The 22,400-nt window shown below is 40.9% G+C and overlaps 1 protein-coding gene across 6 annotated transcripts in view; it reads left to right on the top strand.

Moving 5' to 3' along the window:
* The window catches only part of cd99 (CD99 molecule), a 60,482-nt gene that overhangs the window by 34,848 nt on the left and 3,234 nt on the right, over positions 1-22,400 (top strand). For 4 of the 6 annotated variants that reach the window (XM_061904709.1, XM_061904707.1, XM_061904708.1 and 1 more), the window contains 2 exons: positions 18,245-18,361; positions 18,435-18,488. In XM_061904709.1, the coding sequence (XP_061760693.1) occupies positions 18,245-18,361; positions 18,435-18,488 (171 nt within the window). Of the gene's footprint in view, positions 1-12,230; positions 15,689-18,244; positions 18,362-18,434; positions 18,489-22,400 lie in introns of those variants that run through there. The other 2 variants (XM_061904711.1, XM_061904710.1) reach the window with 1 other exon arrangement.

Genomic DNA, 22,400 nt, shown 5'->3' with positions numbered 1-22,400 from the left:
CTGTTGAAACAAGCACACTGGAAATAATATTGCATTGGTAAGAATTGTTTCCCCCCAAAATTAAATGTTATGTTTTAGTATCACAGGTTGTTATGGTTACAATAATGTAAACCGTATGAAAATTGACAAATATTTAATCCATACATTTTCTACCGCTTATTCCCTTTGGGGTTGGGGGGGGGCACTGGTGCCTATCTCAGCTACAATCGCGCAAAAGGCAGGGTACACCCCGGACAAGTCGCCACCTCATTCCAGTATTTATATAATATTAATACCTTGAATATGAAAGGGGCCCCTGCTAAGATAATAATAAATGGATTAGATTTTAAAATCACGCTTTTCTATTATTAGATACGCAAAGCGCTCACAGAGAAATGGGAACCCATCATATATTCACACCTGGTGGTGGTAAGCTAAATTTGTAGCCACAGCTGCCCTGGGGTAGACTGACGGAAGCGAGGCTGCCAGTTTGCGCCTACGGCCCCTCCGACCACCTATAGTTCATTCATTATTCATTCACCAGTGTTAGCGGCACCGGGGGCAAGGGTGAACTGTCCTGCCCAAGGACACAACGGCAGCGATTTGAATGGCTGCAGCTCCGTCCTACACATGCTTATCAACATATGACATGTCAAAAACAAAAAATATTAGACATATTGTCTATTCAGCAATATCATTTCATGAGGTAATAGGTCCCATGAATGTCCCATGAATTGATTAACCTGGACCCCGACTTAAACAAGTTGAAAAACTTATTCAGGTGTTACCATTTAGTGGTCAATTGTACGGAATATGTACTGAACTGTGCAATCTACTAATAAAAGTCTCAATCAATCAATCAATTCCAGACTTAGGGGGCTAATTAAAACAAATTAAATTGATTTGTTTTGGTGTCTGCTGACGTTTTTATATTTTTTTTATTGACATTTGTTTTTTCATTTACGGGATTTATTATTAACATATCACCTGTATGGAAAAAAAACATATTGCAACATGCATTTCTTGCGTCTGGAACATTCCTACGCACACTCCATAAGCACGCGAAGGCGCACTAAAAAAGTGGGTTCTGTCGCAGATTTACTGCAGGACAGATTCTAAAATGTCCATAAAAAGTGGTGTGTGCGTATGGAGAACTAGATATGTAAGAACTGAAAACGCATGCTGTCGAAATGGCAACAACAGGGGATGCATGTGCATGTACAAGACAGTCTGCCCCACAACAAGAGGATAGAGAAAATTAGGGAACTTACCAAATACAATGGTGCACTCGGGCAAAGCTCTTCGGGTAAATCTTTAGCATAAATGGAAATATTTGCTGACATCACCAATGGGAAAAACATCATAGTTCAACAAATTTCAAAACTCCGAATTTGCTCATTGCTATTTTTATGTTTTTGTGCAACCGGCCGAAATGAGTTTCCTCCGCCGGGTGGCGGGGCTCTCCCTTAGAGATAGGGTGAGAAGCTCTGCCATCCGGGAGGAACTCAACGTAAAGCCGCTGCTACTCCACATCGAGAGGAGCCAGATGAGGTGGTTCGGGCATCTGGTCAGGATGCCACCTGAACGCCTCCCTAGGGATGTGTTTAGGGCACGTCCAGCTGGTAGGAGGCCACGGGGAAGACCCAGGACACGTTGGAAAGACTATGTCTCCCGGCTGGCCTGGGAACGCCTCGGGATCCCCCGGGAAGAGCTAGACGAAGTGGCTGGAGATAGGGAAGTCTGGGCTTCCCTGCTTAGGCTGCTGCCCCCGCGACCCGACCTCGGATAAGCGGAAGCTGATGGATGGATGTTTTTGTGCATTATTTGTTGCCGTAATCAGGTTACTCATATGTTACTCAGTACTTGAGTAGTTTTTTCGCAACATACTTTTTACTTTTACTCAAGTAAATATTTGGACGACTACTCCTTACTTTTACTTGAGTAATAAATCTCTAAAGTAACAGTACTCTTACTTGAGTACAATTTCTGGCTACTCTACCCACCTCTGTATACACACACACATATATATATATATATATATATATATATATATATATATATATATATATATATATATATATATATATACACACACACATATATATATTGGGGCTGCAACTAACGATTAATTTGATAATCGATTAATCTGTGGATTATTACTTCGATTAATCGATTAATAATCGGATAAAAGAGAAAAACTACATTTCTAACATTTACAATACTTTATTTAAAAAAAACAGCATACTGGCACCATGTCCTTTCGACTTGCCAAATAAAACAAGGCAAATGTTACAAAAATGTTTTTGTTATTTTTATAAAGTGCACCATTGTCCTGCACAATAGCAATAATTTTGCTTAGGAGAATTTCAAACCTGGCTACTACCTATTCCAACCATTCTGCAATGTTGGATGCTGAATGTCTTTTCCTCTAGTGGCATGGTCGTAAGGGAGATTGACTTCATATTCGAGTCTCCAATGTAGTGGCATGTATTGCCAAGGTAGGGTACACTTGTCCAAACATCAGTAGTGAGAGCAATTTAACTCTGGGTAGGATTTATGTCGGTCTACACTGCATGGAATGTCTGCTAGTACTTCCTCTCCATTAGTTTTGGTAAAATGAGAGAGAAAGAAGTCCTTGATTACATTTGTCATTAGGGACCCGAATTCACATCTTAATAAGACCCAGGACAGCTGAGTGGTTAACACTGTTGACCATCAAGCAAGGGGAACCGGGTTCAAATCTCTGTAAGGACTCAGTGTTTCTTTTTCAGTAGTGAGACGGGTGCGCAATTAAATATGTCATTGGGGCCCGAAATCTTCCTCTAAGAAGACTAAGGATAGCTGAGTGGTTACAGTAGCTAGCTCACAATCAAAGAGTGCAAGGATCAAATTCCTGCCAGGTTCACTGGTAACTATGAAAACTCCAGCAGCAAGTGTAAATGTTTTATATTATAGCTCACTGAGACAGGTTCGCGATTAAATATGTCATTGAGGCCCGAAATCTTACTGAAAGAAGACCAAGGATAGCTCAATGGTTAAAGCTGCTAGCTCCCAATCAAAGGGCACTGGGTTCAAATCCCAGGCAAGTTGATCGGTAACTAGGAAAGCTATTGTTTCGTATCATAGTTTACTGAGACAGGTTATCAATTGAATATGTCATTGGGGCCCGAAATCTGTCCAAAAGAAGACCAAAAATAGCTGAGTGGTTAAACAGCTATCTCCCAATTAAAGGGTCCTGGGTTCAATCCCAGTCAGGTTGATCGGCTTGCCAAGCCAAAGAATGCAGGGGTGGGGACGCCGGACAATATGGGGGTGTATCACCTCCCCCACACAAAGTAAAGCTAAGTGATAGCTGGTTAATTAACTTATAGTTAAAAAGGTAAGTATGGGTAATAATAATAACAAATAGTCTATAGTCCAAATGTCTAAGGGTAACCTCGGGGGTTAGCTCCTCCTGTGTGCTGAGGCTAAAGTTGGTAAGTGTACAATCGGTAATTCCTGGCTGGGATGAGTGGGAATAGGAACATGAATAATTAATCAGTGTGAGTGTTGACCAATCAGCTCTCATCGGTCTGACCAACAAATAGTCAATTAATTAATAAAAAAAAAAAGTACCAATAAGTACAACAAATTGGAATAATTGAAGAGAGAAAAAATTTAAATTGGATAATGAAAAAGAAAAAAAAAGATTGGATGAATAAAAAGAAAGATGGATAATATTAAAAAAACTATTAAGAAAAGTTAATTGCATATCATTCATTAAAATTATGCTTTATCTCTTTTTCATCATCCAATTATTCATCATTTATATTTTTTATTATTCAATTGCAGCTAGTCAGGAGGATTCGTCCACCCATTTATTTTTCTTTTGTTTTTCATTATCCAATTAGAATTTTTTCTCTCTTCAATCATTCCAATTTGTTGTATTTATTGTTTTTTTTTTTAATTAACTAATTGACTAATTGTTGGTCAGACCGAGGAGAGCTGATTGGTCAACACTCAAACTGATTAATTATTCATGTTCCTATTCCCACACATCCCAGCCAGGAATTACCGATGGTACACTTACCAACTTTAGCCTCAGCACACAGGAGGAGCTAAGCCCCGAAAATACCCTTAGACTTTAGACTATTTATTATTATTATTACTACCCATACTTACCTTTTTAACTATAAGTTAATTAACCAACTACCACTTAACTTTACTTTGTGTGGGGGAGGTGATACACCCCCACATCGTCCGGCGTCCCCACTCCTGCATTCTTTGGCTTGGCAAGCCGATCAACCCGACTGGAATTGAACCCAGGACCCTTTGATTGGGAGCTAGCTGTTTAACCATTCAGCTATTCTTGGTCTTCTTAAGGAGAGATTTCGGGCCCCAATGACATATTCAATTGATAACCTGTCTCAGTAAACTATGATACAAAACAATAGCTTTCCTAGTTACCGATCAACTTGCCTGGGATTTGAACCCAGTGCCCTTTGATTGGGAGTTAGGAGCTTTAACCATTCAGCTATCCCAGGTCTTCTTTAGACAAGATTTCGGGCCTCAATGACATATTTAATCGCAAACCTGTCTCAGTGAGCTATAATATAAAACATTTACTCTTGCTGCCGGAGTTTTCATAGTTACCAGTGAACCTGGCAGGGATTTGATCCTTGCACTCTTGGATTGGGAGTTAGCTGTTTTACCATTCAGCTATCCTTGGATGTCTTAGGGATGGATTTCGGGCCCCAATGACATATTTATTTGCGAATCTGTCTCAGTAAACAATGACATAAAATATTTACTCTTGCCGCTGGAGTTTTTATAGTTACCAATGGACCTGGGTGGGATTTGAACCGAGACCCCTTTGATTTGTAGATAGCTGCTAGAACTACTCAGCTACCCTTGTACTTCATACAGACAAATTTTGGGCCCCAATGACATATTTAATTGCGAACCTGTCTTGGTAATCTATGATATAAAATACTACCTCATCCGGCTGGAGCTTTCCTAGTTATGGATGGTCATGACTGGGATTTGAACACTGTACCCTTTGATTGGGAGGTAGCTGCTTCCACTACTTAGCTATCCTTGGCCCACTGAAAGTGAGATTTCAGGCCCCAATAACATATTTAATTGCGAACTGTTCACGGTAAACTATGATATAAAACTGTGACTGGAGATTTCCAAGTTACCGATGGATGGACCTGACCGATGAACTCGCTTCCCTTTGATTGGAAGATAGCTGCTTTAACCACTCGGCTTGAGAACCGGTTACACTAAACCACAATGATAGTGAAACAAAACACTTACTCTTTACCAGAGGTGGGTAGTAACGCGCTACATTTACTCCGTTACATTTACTTGAGTAACTTTTGGGATAAATTGTACTTCTACGAGTAGTTTTTATGCAACATACTTTACTTTTACTTGAGTATATTTATAGAGAAGAAACACTACTTTTACTCCGTTCCATTTATCTACATTGAGCTCGTTACTCGCTACTTTTTTTAATCGATCTATTAATGTTTGTTTTGGTTAATGACAGAGCTTCAAAGTAGAATCTACGCATGCCTGCGTTTCACCAATCACATGCAGTCACTGGTGACGTTGGACCAATCAAACAGAGCCAGGCGGTCACATGACCCAACTTAAACAAGTTGAAAAACGTATTTGGGTGTTACCATTTAGTGGTCAATTGTACGGAATATGTACTATACTGTGCAATCTAATAATAAAAGTTTCAATCAATCAATCAATCAATCAAAAGTGTAAAGGAAAAAAGACACTTTTTATTTCAACCGTACTTCCCGTCATAAGCCTAAAGACTGATCGCACAGTTCCTGTCTTCACAATAAAAGTGCCGCTCCATCGCGCCCGCGCTAACAAAATAAGAGTCTCCGAAAGCCAGCACTAACAAGCGAGCAAGCTACAGAGTTTTCCGCCAATGTATTTCTTGTAAAGTGTATAAAAACGAATATGGAAGCTGGACAAATAAGATGCCAAATACCAACGACTTTCATGTGGTATTAGACAGAAAAGAGAAACTTTTTTTCTCCTCCATTTGAAAACGTGGACGTCTGATTCCAATCAATGCAAGTCATCAGAATCAGGTAATACACCAACTTATATTCTTGTCTTCATGAAATATAGGAATCTATATGTTAAACATGCATGTATATTCATTAAACGGCAAAATAAATAAATATAAATTATATACTGTATATATAAATATATTTATATATATATATATATACATATATATATATATATATATATATATATGTGTGTGTATATATGATATGTGTGTGTATGAATGATATGTGTGTGTATATATGAGGTAGATCACCTCGACTTGGTCATTTACTAAGTAATTGATAAACGTTGAAAAACTTATTGGGGTGTTACCATTTAGTGGTCAATTGTACGGAATATGTACTGTACTGTACAATCTACTAATACAAGTTTTAATCAATCAATCAATCAAATCAATGAATGCCTACTGAGCCTATGGTGCTGTTAAGTTATTGTGGCTGAATGTGCCATTTATTTTATTTTATTTTAATGTACTATTATTTAATATATATTATTGTTTTAGTTGCTTAAGAGATATTCCTGGCTCTAAAATTGCTCATTGCTATTTTTATGTTTTTGTGCATTATTTGTTGCCGTAATCAGGTTACTCATAAGTTACTCAGTACTTGAGTAGTTTTTTCACAACATACTTTTTACTTTTACTCAAGTAAATATTTGGGTGACTACTCCTTACTTTTACTTGAGTAATAAATCTCTAAAGTAACAGTACTCTTACTTGAGTACAATTTCTGGCTACTCTACCCACCTATGGTACTGATTAATGCGAAGGGCTACCAGTTTGATACACACTTAAATAAATTGCCAGAAATAGCCAATTTGCTCAATTTACATTTAATAAATACATCTATATATATGAAAAAATGGGTGTTTCTGTCTGTCATTCCGTCGTACATTTTTTCCTTTTACGGAAGGTTTTTGGTAGGGAATAAATGATGAAAAAAACACTTAATTGAACTTTTTAAAAGAGGAGAAAACATGAAAAAAATTAAAATTAAATTTTGAAACATAGTTTATCTTCAATTTCGACTCTTTAAAATTCAAAATTCAACCGAAAAAAAAGAAGAGAAAAACTAGCTAATTCAAATCTTTTTGAAAAGATTAAAATAAGAATTTATGGAACATCATTAATAATTTTTCCTGATTAACATTAATTTTGGAATTTTGATGACATGTTTTAAATAGGTTAAAATCCAATCTGCACTTTGTTAGAATATATAACACATTGGACCAAGCTTTATTTCAAGCATTATTTCTTCTAGATTTTCCAGAACAAAAATTTTAAATGAAATTCAAAAGACTTTGAAGTAAGATTTAAATTTGATTCTACAGATTTTCTAGATTTGCCAGAATATTTTTATTTTATTTTAATCATAATAAGTTTGAAGAAATACTTCACAAATATTCTTCGTCGAAAAAACAGAAGCTAAAATGAAGAATCAAATTAAAATGTATTTATTATTCTTTACCATAAAAAAATAAAAAAATACTTGAACATTGATTTAAATTGCCAGGAAAGAAGAGGAAGGAATTTAAAAGGTAAAAAGGTGTATGAGTTTAAAAATCCTAAAATCATTTTTAAGGCTGTAATTTTTTCTCTAAAATTGTCTTTCTGAAAGTTATAAGAAGCAAAGTAAAAAAATAAATGAATTTATTTAAACAAGTGAAGACCAAGTCTTTAAAAAATGTTCTTGGGTTTTCAAATTCTATTTGACTTTTGTCTCTCTTAGAATAAAAAATGTCAAGCAAAGCGAGACCAGCTTGTTAGTAAATGAATACAATTTTAAAAATAAAGGCAGCTCACTGGTAAGTGCTGCTTTTTGAGCTATTTTTAGAACAGGCCAGCGGGCGACTCATCTGGTCCTTATGGGCGACCTGGGGCCCGCGGGCACTGCGACGGTGACCCCTGATTTAGATCTACCCAAAAAAGACCACACATTTTGACACAAATACAATTTTATTATCAGAATGTCAAACTTTTTTTTTTTATTGTTTTACTCTAATGTACTTATGTATTGGCTTAAACCCCAATAAAGGTATTGTTTAAAATTATTTGTATGTTTATTTTGAAGCAACATTTTAAAAGCATATGCATTGACCTGATCACTGACACCATGTTGGTGACCCCTGTATTAAAGTAAGATTTAACAACTGGACAGAAATGACCATAATCAGATCATTTGTAAAGATTGCCAAAAAAAAGTGTATTTTATTGTCAAAAACAATTAATATTTATTAACACACTGAGCACTGTCTATCCCTGCGATGAGATGGCGACTTGTCCAGGGTGTACACCGCCTTCCGCCCGATTGTAGCTGAGATAGGCACCATCGCCCCCCGCGATCCCAAAGTGAATAAGCGGTAGAAAATGGATGGATGGATGAGCACTGGTATCGACTACCAGGTACTGGAGTAGTGGGGCCGTTTTGGTTCAAATGTGACCGATAACTATCCCTATGAGTAATTTATTCAAAACTAATAAATGGAATCTACAACAAATTGTCATTACTATTACAGCAATTCAAAACATTTAAAACATGCAAAAAACCGACTTTCTGGAAATGTAATGTTTGATGCTCTTAATTCTCCTTGTTCTTGAATGCTACCTCACTCACTATTTGTGCAGAATGTGGATGTGATGTGGTGTTGATGTGGCTACTGACTAGACCAGTGGTTCTCAAACTGTTTTTGTCATCCCCCACTTTGGACAAGGGGGAGTTTTCAAGCCCCACCTGCACCCATCGCCCCAACAGAACGCTAATGCCAAGTTTAACATTTTCATATTTATTGAACGTCAAGTAACATTCAAACTCAATAACATAAAATAACATCAGGTTCAATAAAAAATAAAATAACTGCAGCTGTGGTATAACTTGCATCAAGTTCAATAATAAATAGAGTAACTATTCTGCCAATTTTCTTTGAAAGAAATCAAGTGGCTTATTGACGTGATTGGGGTGTGTGGTCTCGAGGTGTCTCTTTAATTTGTTGGGTCTCATGCTGTCTGCTGCAAGCGGTTTTAGACACAGAACACACAGGGGTCTCTCCTCGGCCCCCACAACCGTTGCCGTGAATCCAAGAGCAAGAAAACCCTTCATATTTTCTTTTCGGTTGGCTTTTTGGTTGATTAAGCCCGTCAGATTTTTGTTTTTCTGCAGGCGCTGGCTCTGAATTGACGACCATTTTGTGTAATTGTAGTCCACACATTAGCCTGCTACCCATCCGCATGAAAGATTGTTCCGCTTAGCCCCGCCCACATTAGTTACTGTTGCTATGTCTGTCAAACTTTCGCTCCTACCTAGAAATTTAAAGCCAAGAGGAAAAATAAGTAATTCACATTTATTTACATAACTATAGACAGCGATAGACAGCGATTTTAAACTCGACAAACAAGTCAATGATGTTTTAAAATCGGGTTTTTATCACCTTCGTCTTTTAGTAAAGGTTAAACCGTTTTTATCTTTTAACCTTTTTGAACAAGTCGTGCTTGCTTTTATTTCAAGTCGCCTGGACTACTGCAATGCACTTTATGCTGGCATTAGCCAAAAAGCTCTCTCCCGGTTGCAGTTAGTCCAGAACGCGGCAGCACGACTTTTAACAGGGGCCAGGAAACGCCAGCATATAACCCCAATTCTTCAGAGTTTGCACTTGGCTCCCTGTTCATTTTAGAATTGATTTTAAAACATTGCTGTTTGTTTTTAAATCTCTACATGGACTGGCACCTCAATATATCTCGGACCTCATCCAAATTTACATCCCTGCGCGCGCTCTGAGGTCCGAAAGCCAGCTCCAGCTCGTGGTGCCCAAGACCAGACTTAAGACCAGGGGAGACAGGGCCTTCTCTTTGGTCGGCCCTAAGCTCTGGAACACTCTGCCCCTCCATGTTCAAACTGCTTCCACAGTGGAGTGTTTTAAGTCTCGTCTTAAGACCCACTTCTATTCTTTGGCTTTTAACACTACGTGAGTTATGTGGTCCTCTGTTGTCTGTTGTCCTCTGTGTTTTTTATACACTTTTATTTTTATTTTACTGTTTTAATTGATTTTACCCTTTAAAATAGTTTTTAATCATATTTGTTTTTATATTGTTTTTATTGGTTTTATTTGTATTCATTTTTTGTTTTATTCAGTCATTGGTGGAGCATAATATTGTTTTTAACATGGCTGTGCAGCACTTTGGAAACGTTATTGTTGTTTAAATGTGCTATATAAATAAAGTGGATTGGATTGGATTGGATTGGATAACGGATTTCACAGACCGAATCACAAAGTGATTTACAGTGTGTATAGAAAATGAAAGCATAGTAAAAAAAAAAAAAAAAATCTAAGAATATAATTTAAAAACAAAATTTACAGTGAAATTTCCTCCCGTTCCTCACGCCCCCACCTGTCATGTGTCTCTTCCCCACCCACACTTTGAGAAACGCTGGACTAGACCAAGGCTGCGGCACTAACGTCTTTATGAGGGCTGCTGTTAAAGCGATGGTTCCCAAACTTTTGCAGGCTGGCGCCCCCCTTGGCTCCCCCCCCAGACGCATACGGAAACTTTATTCTGGAACAAAAAAATAAAACCATGTAAAATACAGCATTTTATCGCATTTCATAAATAGGCCTACTTAAAGACAAAAATTACAAAATTGAAGGTATGAAAAGCAATTTACCCTCTCACGTATTCATTTTCTTCCATTTACTCACAGAAAATGGTGGCGGACGTGATCTAAGGCACGCCACCCTTGCCACCCACACAATGACACACGCGCGAACACACACACATGCACACACAGGTACAAAGTCATATACATTCGTAACAATATATATCAGTGAATGCACCACCCTAACCAGCTCAACACAACACAACACGGCGCGTTCTGGCGAGTCCCCAATTTCATGTTGACTTGAACTCAAGATGATGTTGACCGCCAGAATGCGGTTTTTATTATAAGATAAAATTCTGAACAGGCGGATCGGTGCGGCGTCTTCAGTAATGTGGACGTTGTATCGATCCGTTGTGGTGAAGAAGGAGCTGAGCCGGAAGGCAAAGCTCTCAATTTACCGGTCGATCTACGTTCCCATCCTCACCTATGGTCATGAGCTTTGGGTCATGACCGAAAGGATAAGATCACGGGTACAAGCGGCCGAAATGAGTTTCCTCCGCCGTGTGGCGGGGCTCTCCCTTAGAGATAGGGTGAGAAGCTCTGCCATCCGGGAGGAGCTCAACGTAAAGCCGCTGCTCCTCCACATCGAGAGGAGCCAGATGAGGTGGTTCGGGCATCTGGTCAGGATGCCACCCGAACGCCTCCCTAGGGAGGTGTTTAGGGCACGTCCAGCTGGTAGGAGGCCACGGGGAAGACCCAGGACACGTTGGGAAGACTATGTCTCCCGGCTGGCCTGGGAACGCCTCGGGATCCCCCGGGAAGAGCTAGACGAAGTGGCTGGGGAGAGGGAAGTCTGGGCTTTCCTGCTTAGGCTGCTGCTGCTATCTTCAGATAAGCGGAAGATGATGGATGGATGGAAATTCTGAACATTACAAGCTTGAAATTACAAACCTGAGCTTTTGCTTTTGTAGTCTATGCTGTCGGATCTGACTGGGCCAGAGCGGCGTGTGGTAACCGGACCCTGATGCGTCGTCCACTGACTCGTCCTGCTGCACGTGTTGTGTACAAATCGTCAAACAAACGTTCGAACTTCTGACTTCGACTTCGGACTGCCGCCCCCCTACCGCCCCCTTCTTCCTCACCGCCCCCCCAGATCTTTCCACCGCCCACTTTGGGAACCACTGTGTTAAAGTGTTCAGGTCAGAAATCAAGTTTAAACAGAGCGTTGGACTCCTGTTGGGACGCTACATTACTTACAAGATGTTACTTGTTTAACATCATCATCAAGCACTTGTTTCAGGTGCATGAGTCTGCATTCACTTACTGGAACTATGGTTTAAGGCGGCCCCGGTGCCATAATGGAATTGGGTTTTGGTTCCAATTCCTAATTCCGACCTAGTGCAGTGAAACAATACTTTCCTTTTTGTTTCAACTGTGGCAGCTCCACCAATTATTCAATTTCACGAGCGTTTTTACTTTGATTGTCTTTTACTTTGCTAGTGTGACTTTTCACCCTGGTGTGGTGTCGGTCTGGTCCGGTCTATGTGGCTAAAACTATGGTTCAATTTTGTGTTGTTGCAGACCCAGATCTTCCGTGGCGCCAAATCCTGAAGATGCTAATTTCTAACATGCCGGAGGAATTCTTTATGTGGCTGTCCAATACTAAACAGATGTTAGAGAAGATCTTGGAACTGGTGCAAACTTTGGTCTGATTGGACTAATTCTTGAAGAGGATTGACATTGAGATATCTCTCAGCTTTGTATCTTTTACCAGGGGACTTTATTATGGGTATTCAAAGAAAGTCCAATTCAAATGGACTTATTGTCTTGTTTTATTTACGGGGCTTTCTCAACTCAGACTGAAGGCTTGGCCCAGGAAATGGCCAGGTCCTTGTTGATGTCAGACACATTAGTTACAAAGTTGTCCCTTCTTAGGAAAGGACCACAAATCCCTGCAACATTTGTCAATGTCACCCAAAAAACTTCAGCATTTCCAACGATTGCAGTTAAAACTACTTGGGTTTCCTGGTCACAGTTCTCGTTGGACCATTTGTTCTTCTCTCCTGTCTCCTTTTCATGTTTTTGGCTTTCACTACTGTAGTTTTTTAATGAACATCCTAAAGATGTTGTGGGAATTGTTTGGGTAGTGTATTCATAGTCTGTTGCTATTTGTTTTGTGTGCAGAATATAGGTCACCGTTTTTTTTTATTATTCGCAGTACTTGATGTAAATATCAACCAAAAATGGTTGATATTTAGTTACAAATTTTTTCGCCATGATTCTGATTCATTCAAGATTATCAGAGCTCTGTGTGTTAGAGTAGAAAAGTAAGTGTGATGTCCACATTTAGCTGCATGATAAAACATTGTATGGTGACATCATCTGCATTAACTCATCATGGGGATACTGTCCATGTCATATTACTTTGGGGCTTTTAAGGATATATTTTTTTGATTGTTTTTATTTATCACTTTTTTTCTCCAGGGTGAAACAATTTGTAAAAAAAAAAAATATTAAAAAAAAAAGCAAAAAATTAAAACAAGCATTTTGGTGCAGAAGTCTGAATTTACTTTAGACTTGTTTTCTAATGTGCACACAATTAAAATGATACTCCAAAATATGCTACACACAGTACATATATACATGTACACCCCCACTAATACCTCAGTTCGTGCAGAATTAGACTCTTCGAGGCCACTTACTTTCAAAGCGCCAACGTCTGACCTCTCGACAGTTCCTGGTGGAGAGAACATCACGGAGCTGGAGCAACCTGACCTGACTGTGTGATTTTGTTTACGTTTTCCCAAACTCAAGGGCTCGTCAAGGAACTCTTTTGACACACATCATACTCCTATTGAATTATTTTCACATCCATCCATCCATCATCTTCCGCTTATCCGAGGTCGGGTCGCGGGGGCAGCAGCCTAAGCAGGGAAGCCCAGACTTCCCTCTCCCCAGCCACTTCGTCTAGCTCTTCCCGGGGGATCCCGAGGCGTTCTCAGGCCAGCCGGGAGACATAGTCTTCCCAACGTGTCCTGGGTCTTCCCCGTGGCCTCCTACCGACTGGACGTGCCCTAAACACCTCCCTAGGGAGGCGTTTGGGTGGCATCCTGACCAGATGCCCGAGCCACCTCACCTGGCTCCTCTCGATGTGGAGAAGCAGCGGCTTTACTTTGAGTTCCTCCCGGATGACAGAGCTTCTCTCCCTATCTCTAAGGGAGAGCCCCGCCACACGGCGGAGGAAACAAATTTCGGCCGCTTGTACCCGTGATCTTATCCTTTCGGTCATGACCCAAAGCTCATGACCATAGGTGAGGATGGGAACGTAGATCGACCGGTAAATTGAGAGCTTTGCCTTCCGGCTTGGATCCTTCTTCCCCACAACGGATCGGTACAACGTTTGCATTACTGAAGACGCCGCACCGATCCGCCTGTCGATCTCACGATCCACTCTTCCCCCACTCGTGAACAAGACTCCTAGGTACTTGAACTCCTCCACTTGGGGCAGGGTCTCCTCCCCAACCCGGAGATGGCACTCCACCCTTTTCCGGGCGAGAACCATGGACTCGGACTTGGAGGTGCTGATTCTCATTCCGGTCGCTTCACACTCGGCTGCGAACCGATCCAGCGAGAGCTGAAGATCCTGGTCAGATGAAGCCATCAGGACCACATCATCTGCAAAAAGCAGAGACCTAATCCTGCGGTTACCAAACCGGAACCCCTCAACGCCTTGACTGCGCCTAGAAATTCTGTCCATAAAAGTTATGAACAGAATCGGTGACAAAGGACAGCCTTGGCGGAGTCCAACCCTCACTGGAAATGTGTTCGACTTACTGCCGGCAATGCGGACCAAGCTCTGGCACTGATCGTACAGGGAACGGACCGCCACAATCAGACAGTCCGATACCCCATACTCTCTGAGCACTCCCCACAGGACTTCCCGAGGGACACGGTCGAATGCCTTCTCCAAGTCCATCATACTCCTATTGAATTATTTTCACAGATACATTTTTTTATTAGAGCTGTCAAAGTGAACAAGTTCGCTCGTGATTAATCACAAAAATGATCGCATTAATCGTGAACACATTTAGATTAATCATTCAATTTTTAAATGTTTAAAAATGTTCCCGGATAACATTCCGATCAGGGTATCCGCGGATCCTTAAAAAGTCTTAAATTCATGTATCTAAAATTAAGGCCTTAAAAAGTATTACATTTATTAGAAATTCCTAAGATGGTCTTAAATTCAGTACTCAATGGTCTTAAATTGTCGGGCCAGTTTTTTTTTTTTTCGGGGCACGTCTTTGAGTAAAAGTTACGGCACGTCTTTGAGTTAAAGTGAGTGATTTCAGTGTCAGTCGCGAGTGTAGTCGGGTTGCGCGCAGACTCCTTCCTTTCTTCCTCACGTCCCGCCTTTCAGTCAGCATGGCTGGAAGACAGTCGGTTTAAAAGCTGGCTTAAGCCTGTTGCCAATCCCGAGGAGGCCAGGTGCATACTTTGTAAGAGGGATTTCAAACTTGGCACCATGGGAATTAGAGCGGTCGAATCGCACATGCAGTACGGTACGCATAAAACCGTGGCAGAGAGCCAAAAATAAACACCGGGCATCTCTCAGTTCGGCGTGGGTCCAGCGCCAACGCCCGCCCAGCTAGCAACAGTTGCCGCTAGCAGCACTGGCCTGACACTAATCTTCGACGGGACAGCAACATTAAAATCCGAGATGTTATGGATCTTGCACACTGTGGTGAAACATCAATCCTACACCTCAAATGACGGGATTGGCCATCTTTTTCGTGTGATTCCTGATTCTCAGGTTGCTAATACATTTTCCTGCGGAAAGGATAAAACAGTATATATTACGAGACACGGATTAGTATGTTTTAATGAAATGTTATTTAACTTTACCCTCACCTCGTTTATTATGTTTTTACTGGCGTTGCTGTTGGTTTGTTTGTTTTGAATGTCAAAGTTTTTGGATCTCTCAAGATTTTTGATTGGTGCTTTTTAATTTGTTTGTTAATAAACATACAAAAAGTAAACTTGACTGATTGTCATTGAGGTTGTAGTACAGTGGGATCCCCAACCATCGCTTATATTTATAGATTTATTATTTTTTTCGATCTTAAATTTAATTCAAGGTGGCATTAAAAAGGTCTTAAAAAGTCTTAAATTTGACTTGCTGAAACCTGCAGATACCCTGCTGATTATAAAATTGCATTTATGTACATTCTTTTTTATTTTTCTTAAGAGTAATTTTTATCATGCATACATATACAGTACAAGCCAAAAGTTTGGACACAGCTTCTCAATTAATGTGTTTTCTTGTTTTTCATGACTATTTACATTGCAGATTGTCACTGAAGGCATCAAAACTATGAATGAGCACATGTGGAGTTATGTACTTAACAAAAAAAGGTGAAATAACTGAAAACATATTTTATGTTCTAGTCTTTTCAACATAGCCACCCTTTGCTCTAATTAATTTTTTGCACACTCTTGGCATTCTCTCAATGAGCGTCACTTGGAATGGATTTCACTTCACAGGTGTGCTTTAAGGGGAACATTATCACCAGACCTATGTAAGCGTCAATATATACCTTGATGTTGCAGAAAAAAGACCATATATTTTTTTTACCGATTTCCGAACTCTAAATGGGTGAATTTTGGCGAATTAAACGCCTTTCTGTTTATCGCGCTGGAGGCGATGACGTCAGAATGTGACATCACCGAGGTAACACACCCGCCATTTTAATTTTCAACACATTACAAACACCGGGTCTCAGCTCTGTTATTTTCCGTTTTTTTGAATATTTTTTGGAACCTTGGAGACATCATGCCTCGACGGTGTGTTGTCGGAGGGTGTAACAACACTAACAGGGAGGGATTCAAGTTGCACCACTGGCCCCAAGATGCGGAAGTGTCTGCCGCCAGACCCCCATTGAATGTACCAAAGTGTCTCCACATTTTACCGGCGATGCTAAGGCAGACATGGCACAGAGATGTATGGATAACCTGCGGATGCATTTGCAACGATAGTCAACGAAATCACAAAGGTGAGTTTTGTTGATGTTGACTGTCAGCTAATCGATGCTAACATGCTACGCTAATCGATGCTAACATGCTATTTACCGGCGGTGCTAAAGCAGACATGGCACAGAGATGTATGGATAACCTGCAGATGCATTTGCAACTATATTACGTTTCCTTCCACCCACATTTAATGCGAAAAAAACACTTACCAATCGACGGATTTAAGTTGCTCCAGTGTCAAAAGATGCGAAAGTCCTGATCGTTTGGTCCGCACATTTTACCGGCGATGCTAACGCAGCTATTCGGCCATGCTATGGCTATGAATAGCGTCAATAGCTATTCGCTCAATAGCTTCAGTTTCTTCTTCAATACTTTCATACTCCAACCATCCGTTTCTATACATGCGTAATCTGTTGAATCGCTTAAGTCGCTGAAATCCGAATGAATCCGAGCTAATGTCACTATATCTTGCTGTGGTATTCCCATTGTTTGTTTACATTGGCAGCACTGTGTGACGTCACAGGGAAATGGATAGTCGCATCGCAAATAGCGAAAAGAAGGCACTTTAAAGCTTTATTTAGCGATATTCCGAGCCCGTTAAAATTTTGAAAAAAACTTCAAAAAATACAAGCCACTGGGAACTGATTTTTATTGTTTTTAACCCTTTTGAAATTGTGATAATGTTCCCCTTTAAAGCTCATCGGGAGAATTATGCCAAGAGTGTGCAAAGCAGTAATTAGAGCAAAGGGTGGCCATTTTGAAGAAACTAGAATTATAAAGCATGTTTTCAGTTATTTCCCCTTTTTGTGTTAAGTACATAACTCCAGGGCAGCACGGTGGAAGAGGGCTTAGTGCATCTGCCTCACAATAAGGAAGGTCCTGAGTAGTCCAGGGTTCAATCCCGGGCTCGGGATCTTTCTTTGTGGAGTTTGCATGTTCTCCCCGTGACTGCGTGGGTTCCCTCCGGGTACTCCGGCTTCCTCCCACTTCCAAAGACATGCACTTGAGATAGGCTCCAGCGACCACAAAAGGGACAAGCGGTAGAAAATGGATGGACGGATGGACATAACTCCGCATGTGTTCATTCATAGTTGTGATGCCTTCAGTAACAATCTGCAATGTAAATAGTCATGAAAATAAATGGGTTGTACTTGTATGGCGCTTTTCTACCTTCAAGGTACTCAAAGCGCTTTGACACTACTTCCACATTTACCAATTCACACACACATTCACACACTGATGGAGGGAGCTGCCATGCAAGGCGCCAACCAGCACCCATCAGGAGCAAGGGTGAAGTGTCTTGCTCAGGACACAACGAGGTTGGTACTAGGTGGGGATTGAACCAGGGACCCTCGGGTTGCGCACGGCCACTCTCCCACTGCGCCACGCCGTCCCTAAATCAAGAAAACGCATTAATTGAGAAGGTGTGTCCAAACTTTCGACCTGTACATCATATACACAGTCGATCTGCTGCTGTGAATAAATCAATAAGTAAAAATTTAGACTGCTTCACTTCAAGGTCCATCAAGCAAAATCCTTCTGATGTATTTTGATTTGTTTTGAAGAGGCTGGATCCGGGACAATTGCAGGAATTGCAAGCGCCATTGGAGTGGCTATTCTGGGAGCAGCATCAAGTTACTTTGCTTACCAGAAGAAAAAACTGTGCTTCAAGATTCAAGGAGGTAATTCTGGACCCTTTCTTACATAGTATAGTTTATGTTGGTGCTGAGGTCGTAAAACTGGTTTTATGTGCAGGTGCTGACCCAGAGATGGGCAAAGGCCATCCTGGTACCCAGTCTAATCCTCAAGGTAGGTTTTTAGCAGTTCTTTTAATATTGGCTAACTTCAAAACATCCAATATGGCAAAATTAATGACAGTTAACTAACAAGCACAGGAGAAATGCAGGAATACACCTTCTGTTGTTGTTTTGTTGTTAAACATTCAAGTAATACAAATACTGTGAGAAAATGTTCACAATGTAAAAATACTTGGAACGTAAATTCACTGGAGATAGTGAAACATCAATGTTTACTTATATAGCCCTAAATCACTAGTGTCTCAAAGGGCTGCACAAACCACAACACGAACCACTACGACATCCTCGGTAGGCCCACATAAGGGCAAGGAAAACTCACACCCAGTGGGACGTCGGTGACAATGATGACTATGAGAACCTTGGCAAGGACCACATATGTGGGCAACCCCCCCCCCCCCCCCCACCTCTAGGGGACTGAAAGCAATGGATGTCGAGCGGGTCTAACATGATACTGTGAAAGTTCAATCCATAGTGGATCCAACACAGCCGGGAGAGGCCAGTCCAAAGCGGATACAACACAGCAGCGAGAGTCCCGTCCATAGTGGAGCCAGCAGGAAACCATCCCAAGCGGAGGCGGATCAGCAGCACAGAGATGTTCCCAACCGATACACAGGCGAGCGGTCCATCCTGGGTCCCGACACTGGACAGCCAGTACTTCATCCATGGCCACCGGACCGGACCCCCTCCACAAGGGAGAGTGGGACATAGGAGAAAAAGAAAAGAAACGGCAGATCAACTGGTCTAAAAAGGGGGTCTATTTAAAGGCTAGAGTATACAAATGAGTTTTAAGGTGCTTCTACTGAGGTGGCATCTCGAACTGTTACCGGGAGGGCATTCCAGAGTACTGGAGCCCGAAATGAAAACGCTCTATAGCCCGCAGACTTTTTTTGGGCTTTGGGAATCACTAATAAGCCGGAGTCTTTTGAACGCAGATTTCTTGCCGGGACATATGGTACAATACAATCGGCAAGATAGGATGGAGCTAGACCGTGTAGTATTTTATACGTAAGTAGTAAAACCTTAAAGTCACATCTTAAGTGCACAGGAAGCCAGTGATCAAACTTCACGCCTCCAGCTGACTACAATCCGGCGTGTTGGTCAGCTTCAGGGGCATGTAGTGTTGGGTGTCATCAGCATAGCAGTGAAAGCTAACACCCTATTTGCGTATGATGTCACCTAGTGGCAGCATGTAGATGCTGAAGAGTGCAGGGCCAAGGACCGAACCCTGGGGAACTCCACACGTTACCTTAACATAGTCCGAGGTCACATTGTTATGGGAGACGCACTGCACCCTGTCAGTAAGAAAAGAGTTAAACCACGACAGGGCTAAGTCTGACATACCAATTCGTGTTTTGATACGCTCTAATAAAATATTATGATCGACGGTATCGAATAATATTGTAAGCAATTTTTCTGTACAGTAATAATGACTAAAACCCATCATTGTATATATGGTGCTTAAATTATACACATTATTTATGCAATTTTACAAAATAAAAACTATGTATGCTCTCCACATTCAGTAAGGGTTGCGGGTGAGTTGGAGCCTACCCCAGTTTACTTCAGGCAATATGTGGGGTACACTCTGCACTAGTCACCAGTTAGTGTACAAATAGTGGCGAGCAGCAACACCTTGGTGTTGCCATAGAGACGACCAAAAATAAACCTACAGGTATGCAAAGTATGTGTGCAAGGCGTCCACAACACTTGGAGACATATATCACTGTACTGCACTGTGAAGAAATACTAAGTATTTGATCCTCTACTGCAGGGGTGCCCACACTTTTTCTGCAGGCGAGCTACTTTTCAATCGACCAACTCCAGGGGATCTACCTCATTTATATATATCATTTATATTTATTTATTTATGAAAGAGACATTTTTGTAAACAAGTTAAATGTGTTTAATGATAATACAAGCATGTGTAACACATATAGATGTCTTTCTTTCACGAAGACAAGAATATAAGTTGGTGTATTACCTGATTCTGATGACTTGCATTGATTGGAATCAGACAGTAATGATGATAACGCCCACATTTTCAAATGAAGGAGAAAAAAGTTGTCCTTTCTGTACAATACCACATGAAAGTGGTTGGTTTTTGGCATCTAATTCATCCAGCTTCCATACACTTTACAAGAAAAACATTGGCGGCAAATTCCGTAGCTTGCTTGATTGACATTCACGGCACCCGAGGGTCTTGTGAGATGACGCTGGCTGCTACCAGTTCATTATTATGAAAAAATGACAGAGAGGAAGGCGAGAAACACTTTTTATTTCAACAGACTCTCGCGCCGTCCCTTCCGTCAAAACTCTAAAGGCCGACTGCACATTTCCTATCTTCACAATAAAAGCCCTGCTTCAGCTGCCTGCGCTAACAAAATAAGAGTCTCGGAAAGCTGGCGCGCACATGTGAGGGATCACTTGTGCGCGCCAGTTTTCCGAGCCCCCCCCACCCCCCCCGCGGTCGACTGGTAGCTCGCGATCGACGTAATGGGCACCACCTCTCTACTGATTTTGGAAGTGAGAAAGAGAAATGCGAACAAAAACCCAGAGAAAAAAAGGGAAATATTTACTACACATTAATCATTGTCACCCCACATAGTGATTATGTGTCTATAAAACACATACAAACCCTGTTTCCATATGAGTTGGGAATTGTGTTAGATGTAAATATAAACGGAATACAATGATTTGCAAATAATTTTCAACCCATATTCAGTTGAATGCATTACAAAGACAAGATATTTGATCTTCAAACTCATAAACTTTATTTTTTTTTTGCAAATAATAATTAACTTAGAATTTAACGGCTGCAACACGTGCCAAAGTAGTTGGGAAAGGGCATGTTTGAACTCACAACCTACCGATCTCAGGGCGAACACTAACCACTAGACCACTGACGTTGAACTATTGTACTCCAGATGCCGTTTTACACGACAAAACAGAGTGAAACTTGGAAAAGCCTTCTTTGTGTGCGGCTGGATCAAGGTAACCTGACTCTCGCCAGATCCTTGTAGTTCGCTGAGCTCCACACAAGGATCTGGGACATCTCAATAGGAGATGTATTTCAGAAGGCGGGGCCTTGTAAAAACAATCATTGTACGTGATTGGATAAACCACTTGTCCGTTATCTTGAATGACGTGCTACTTCAACCACTCACATCCAAATCCACCCGAGACGCTGATGAAAGCGACGCTGGGAAATCCAAAACCGAACAGCCGACATATCGCATAACGACAGAGCGAAAAGTTTGAAAACTTATACCGAAACAACGCAGCAATGTCAGTAGACGATCGATATCGTTTGGGCAAAGAAAATATGCAGAATCAATGTCAGCACAGGACTCCTCGCTCCGTGCCGCCATTGTTGTTTGAATCAAAAAGTCACTTCGGCGCTTCGTCACATCCATCAAATCCCGCTCGGCGATCCTGATTGGTTCATTATTTTTTGCTATCTTGAAGGAGTTTGCATTACCCTTGAGCCCAGATCCTTGTGTGGAGCTCAGCGAACTACAAGGATCTGGCAAGAGTCAGGTTAGGATGGTACTGCAGTTTTTATAAATAGTTACATAATGAGACAAATAAGATTTTAACATTCTAATAAGGTTCAAAATGTATATCAGGATTCCTCTTTTTATTCCTGCTTTGTAAATACTTTTGAATTGTTTCTTTAAGGCCTACTGAAATGAGATTTTCTTATTTAAACGGGGATAGCAGGTCCATTCTATGTGTCATACTTGATCATTTCGCGATATTGCCATATTTTTGCTGAAAGGATTTAGTAGAGAACATCCACGATAAAGTTCGCAACTTTTGGTCGCTAATAAAAAAGCCTTGCCTGTATCGGAAGTAGCAGACGATGTGCGCGTAACGTCACGGGTTGTAGGGCTCCTCACATCCT

The sequence above is a fragment of the Nerophis ophidion genome, linkage group LG06, assembly GCF_033978795.1.
Source record: "Nerophis ophidion isolate RoL-2023_Sa linkage group LG06, RoL_Noph_v1.0, whole genome shotgun sequence".
NCBI classification, from domain to species: domain Eukaryota; kingdom Metazoa; phylum Chordata; class Actinopteri; order Syngnathiformes; family Syngnathidae; genus Nerophis; species Nerophis ophidion.
Note: the sequence above shows the minus strand (reverse complement) of the source record. Positions and strands in the feature narration are given on the sequence as shown.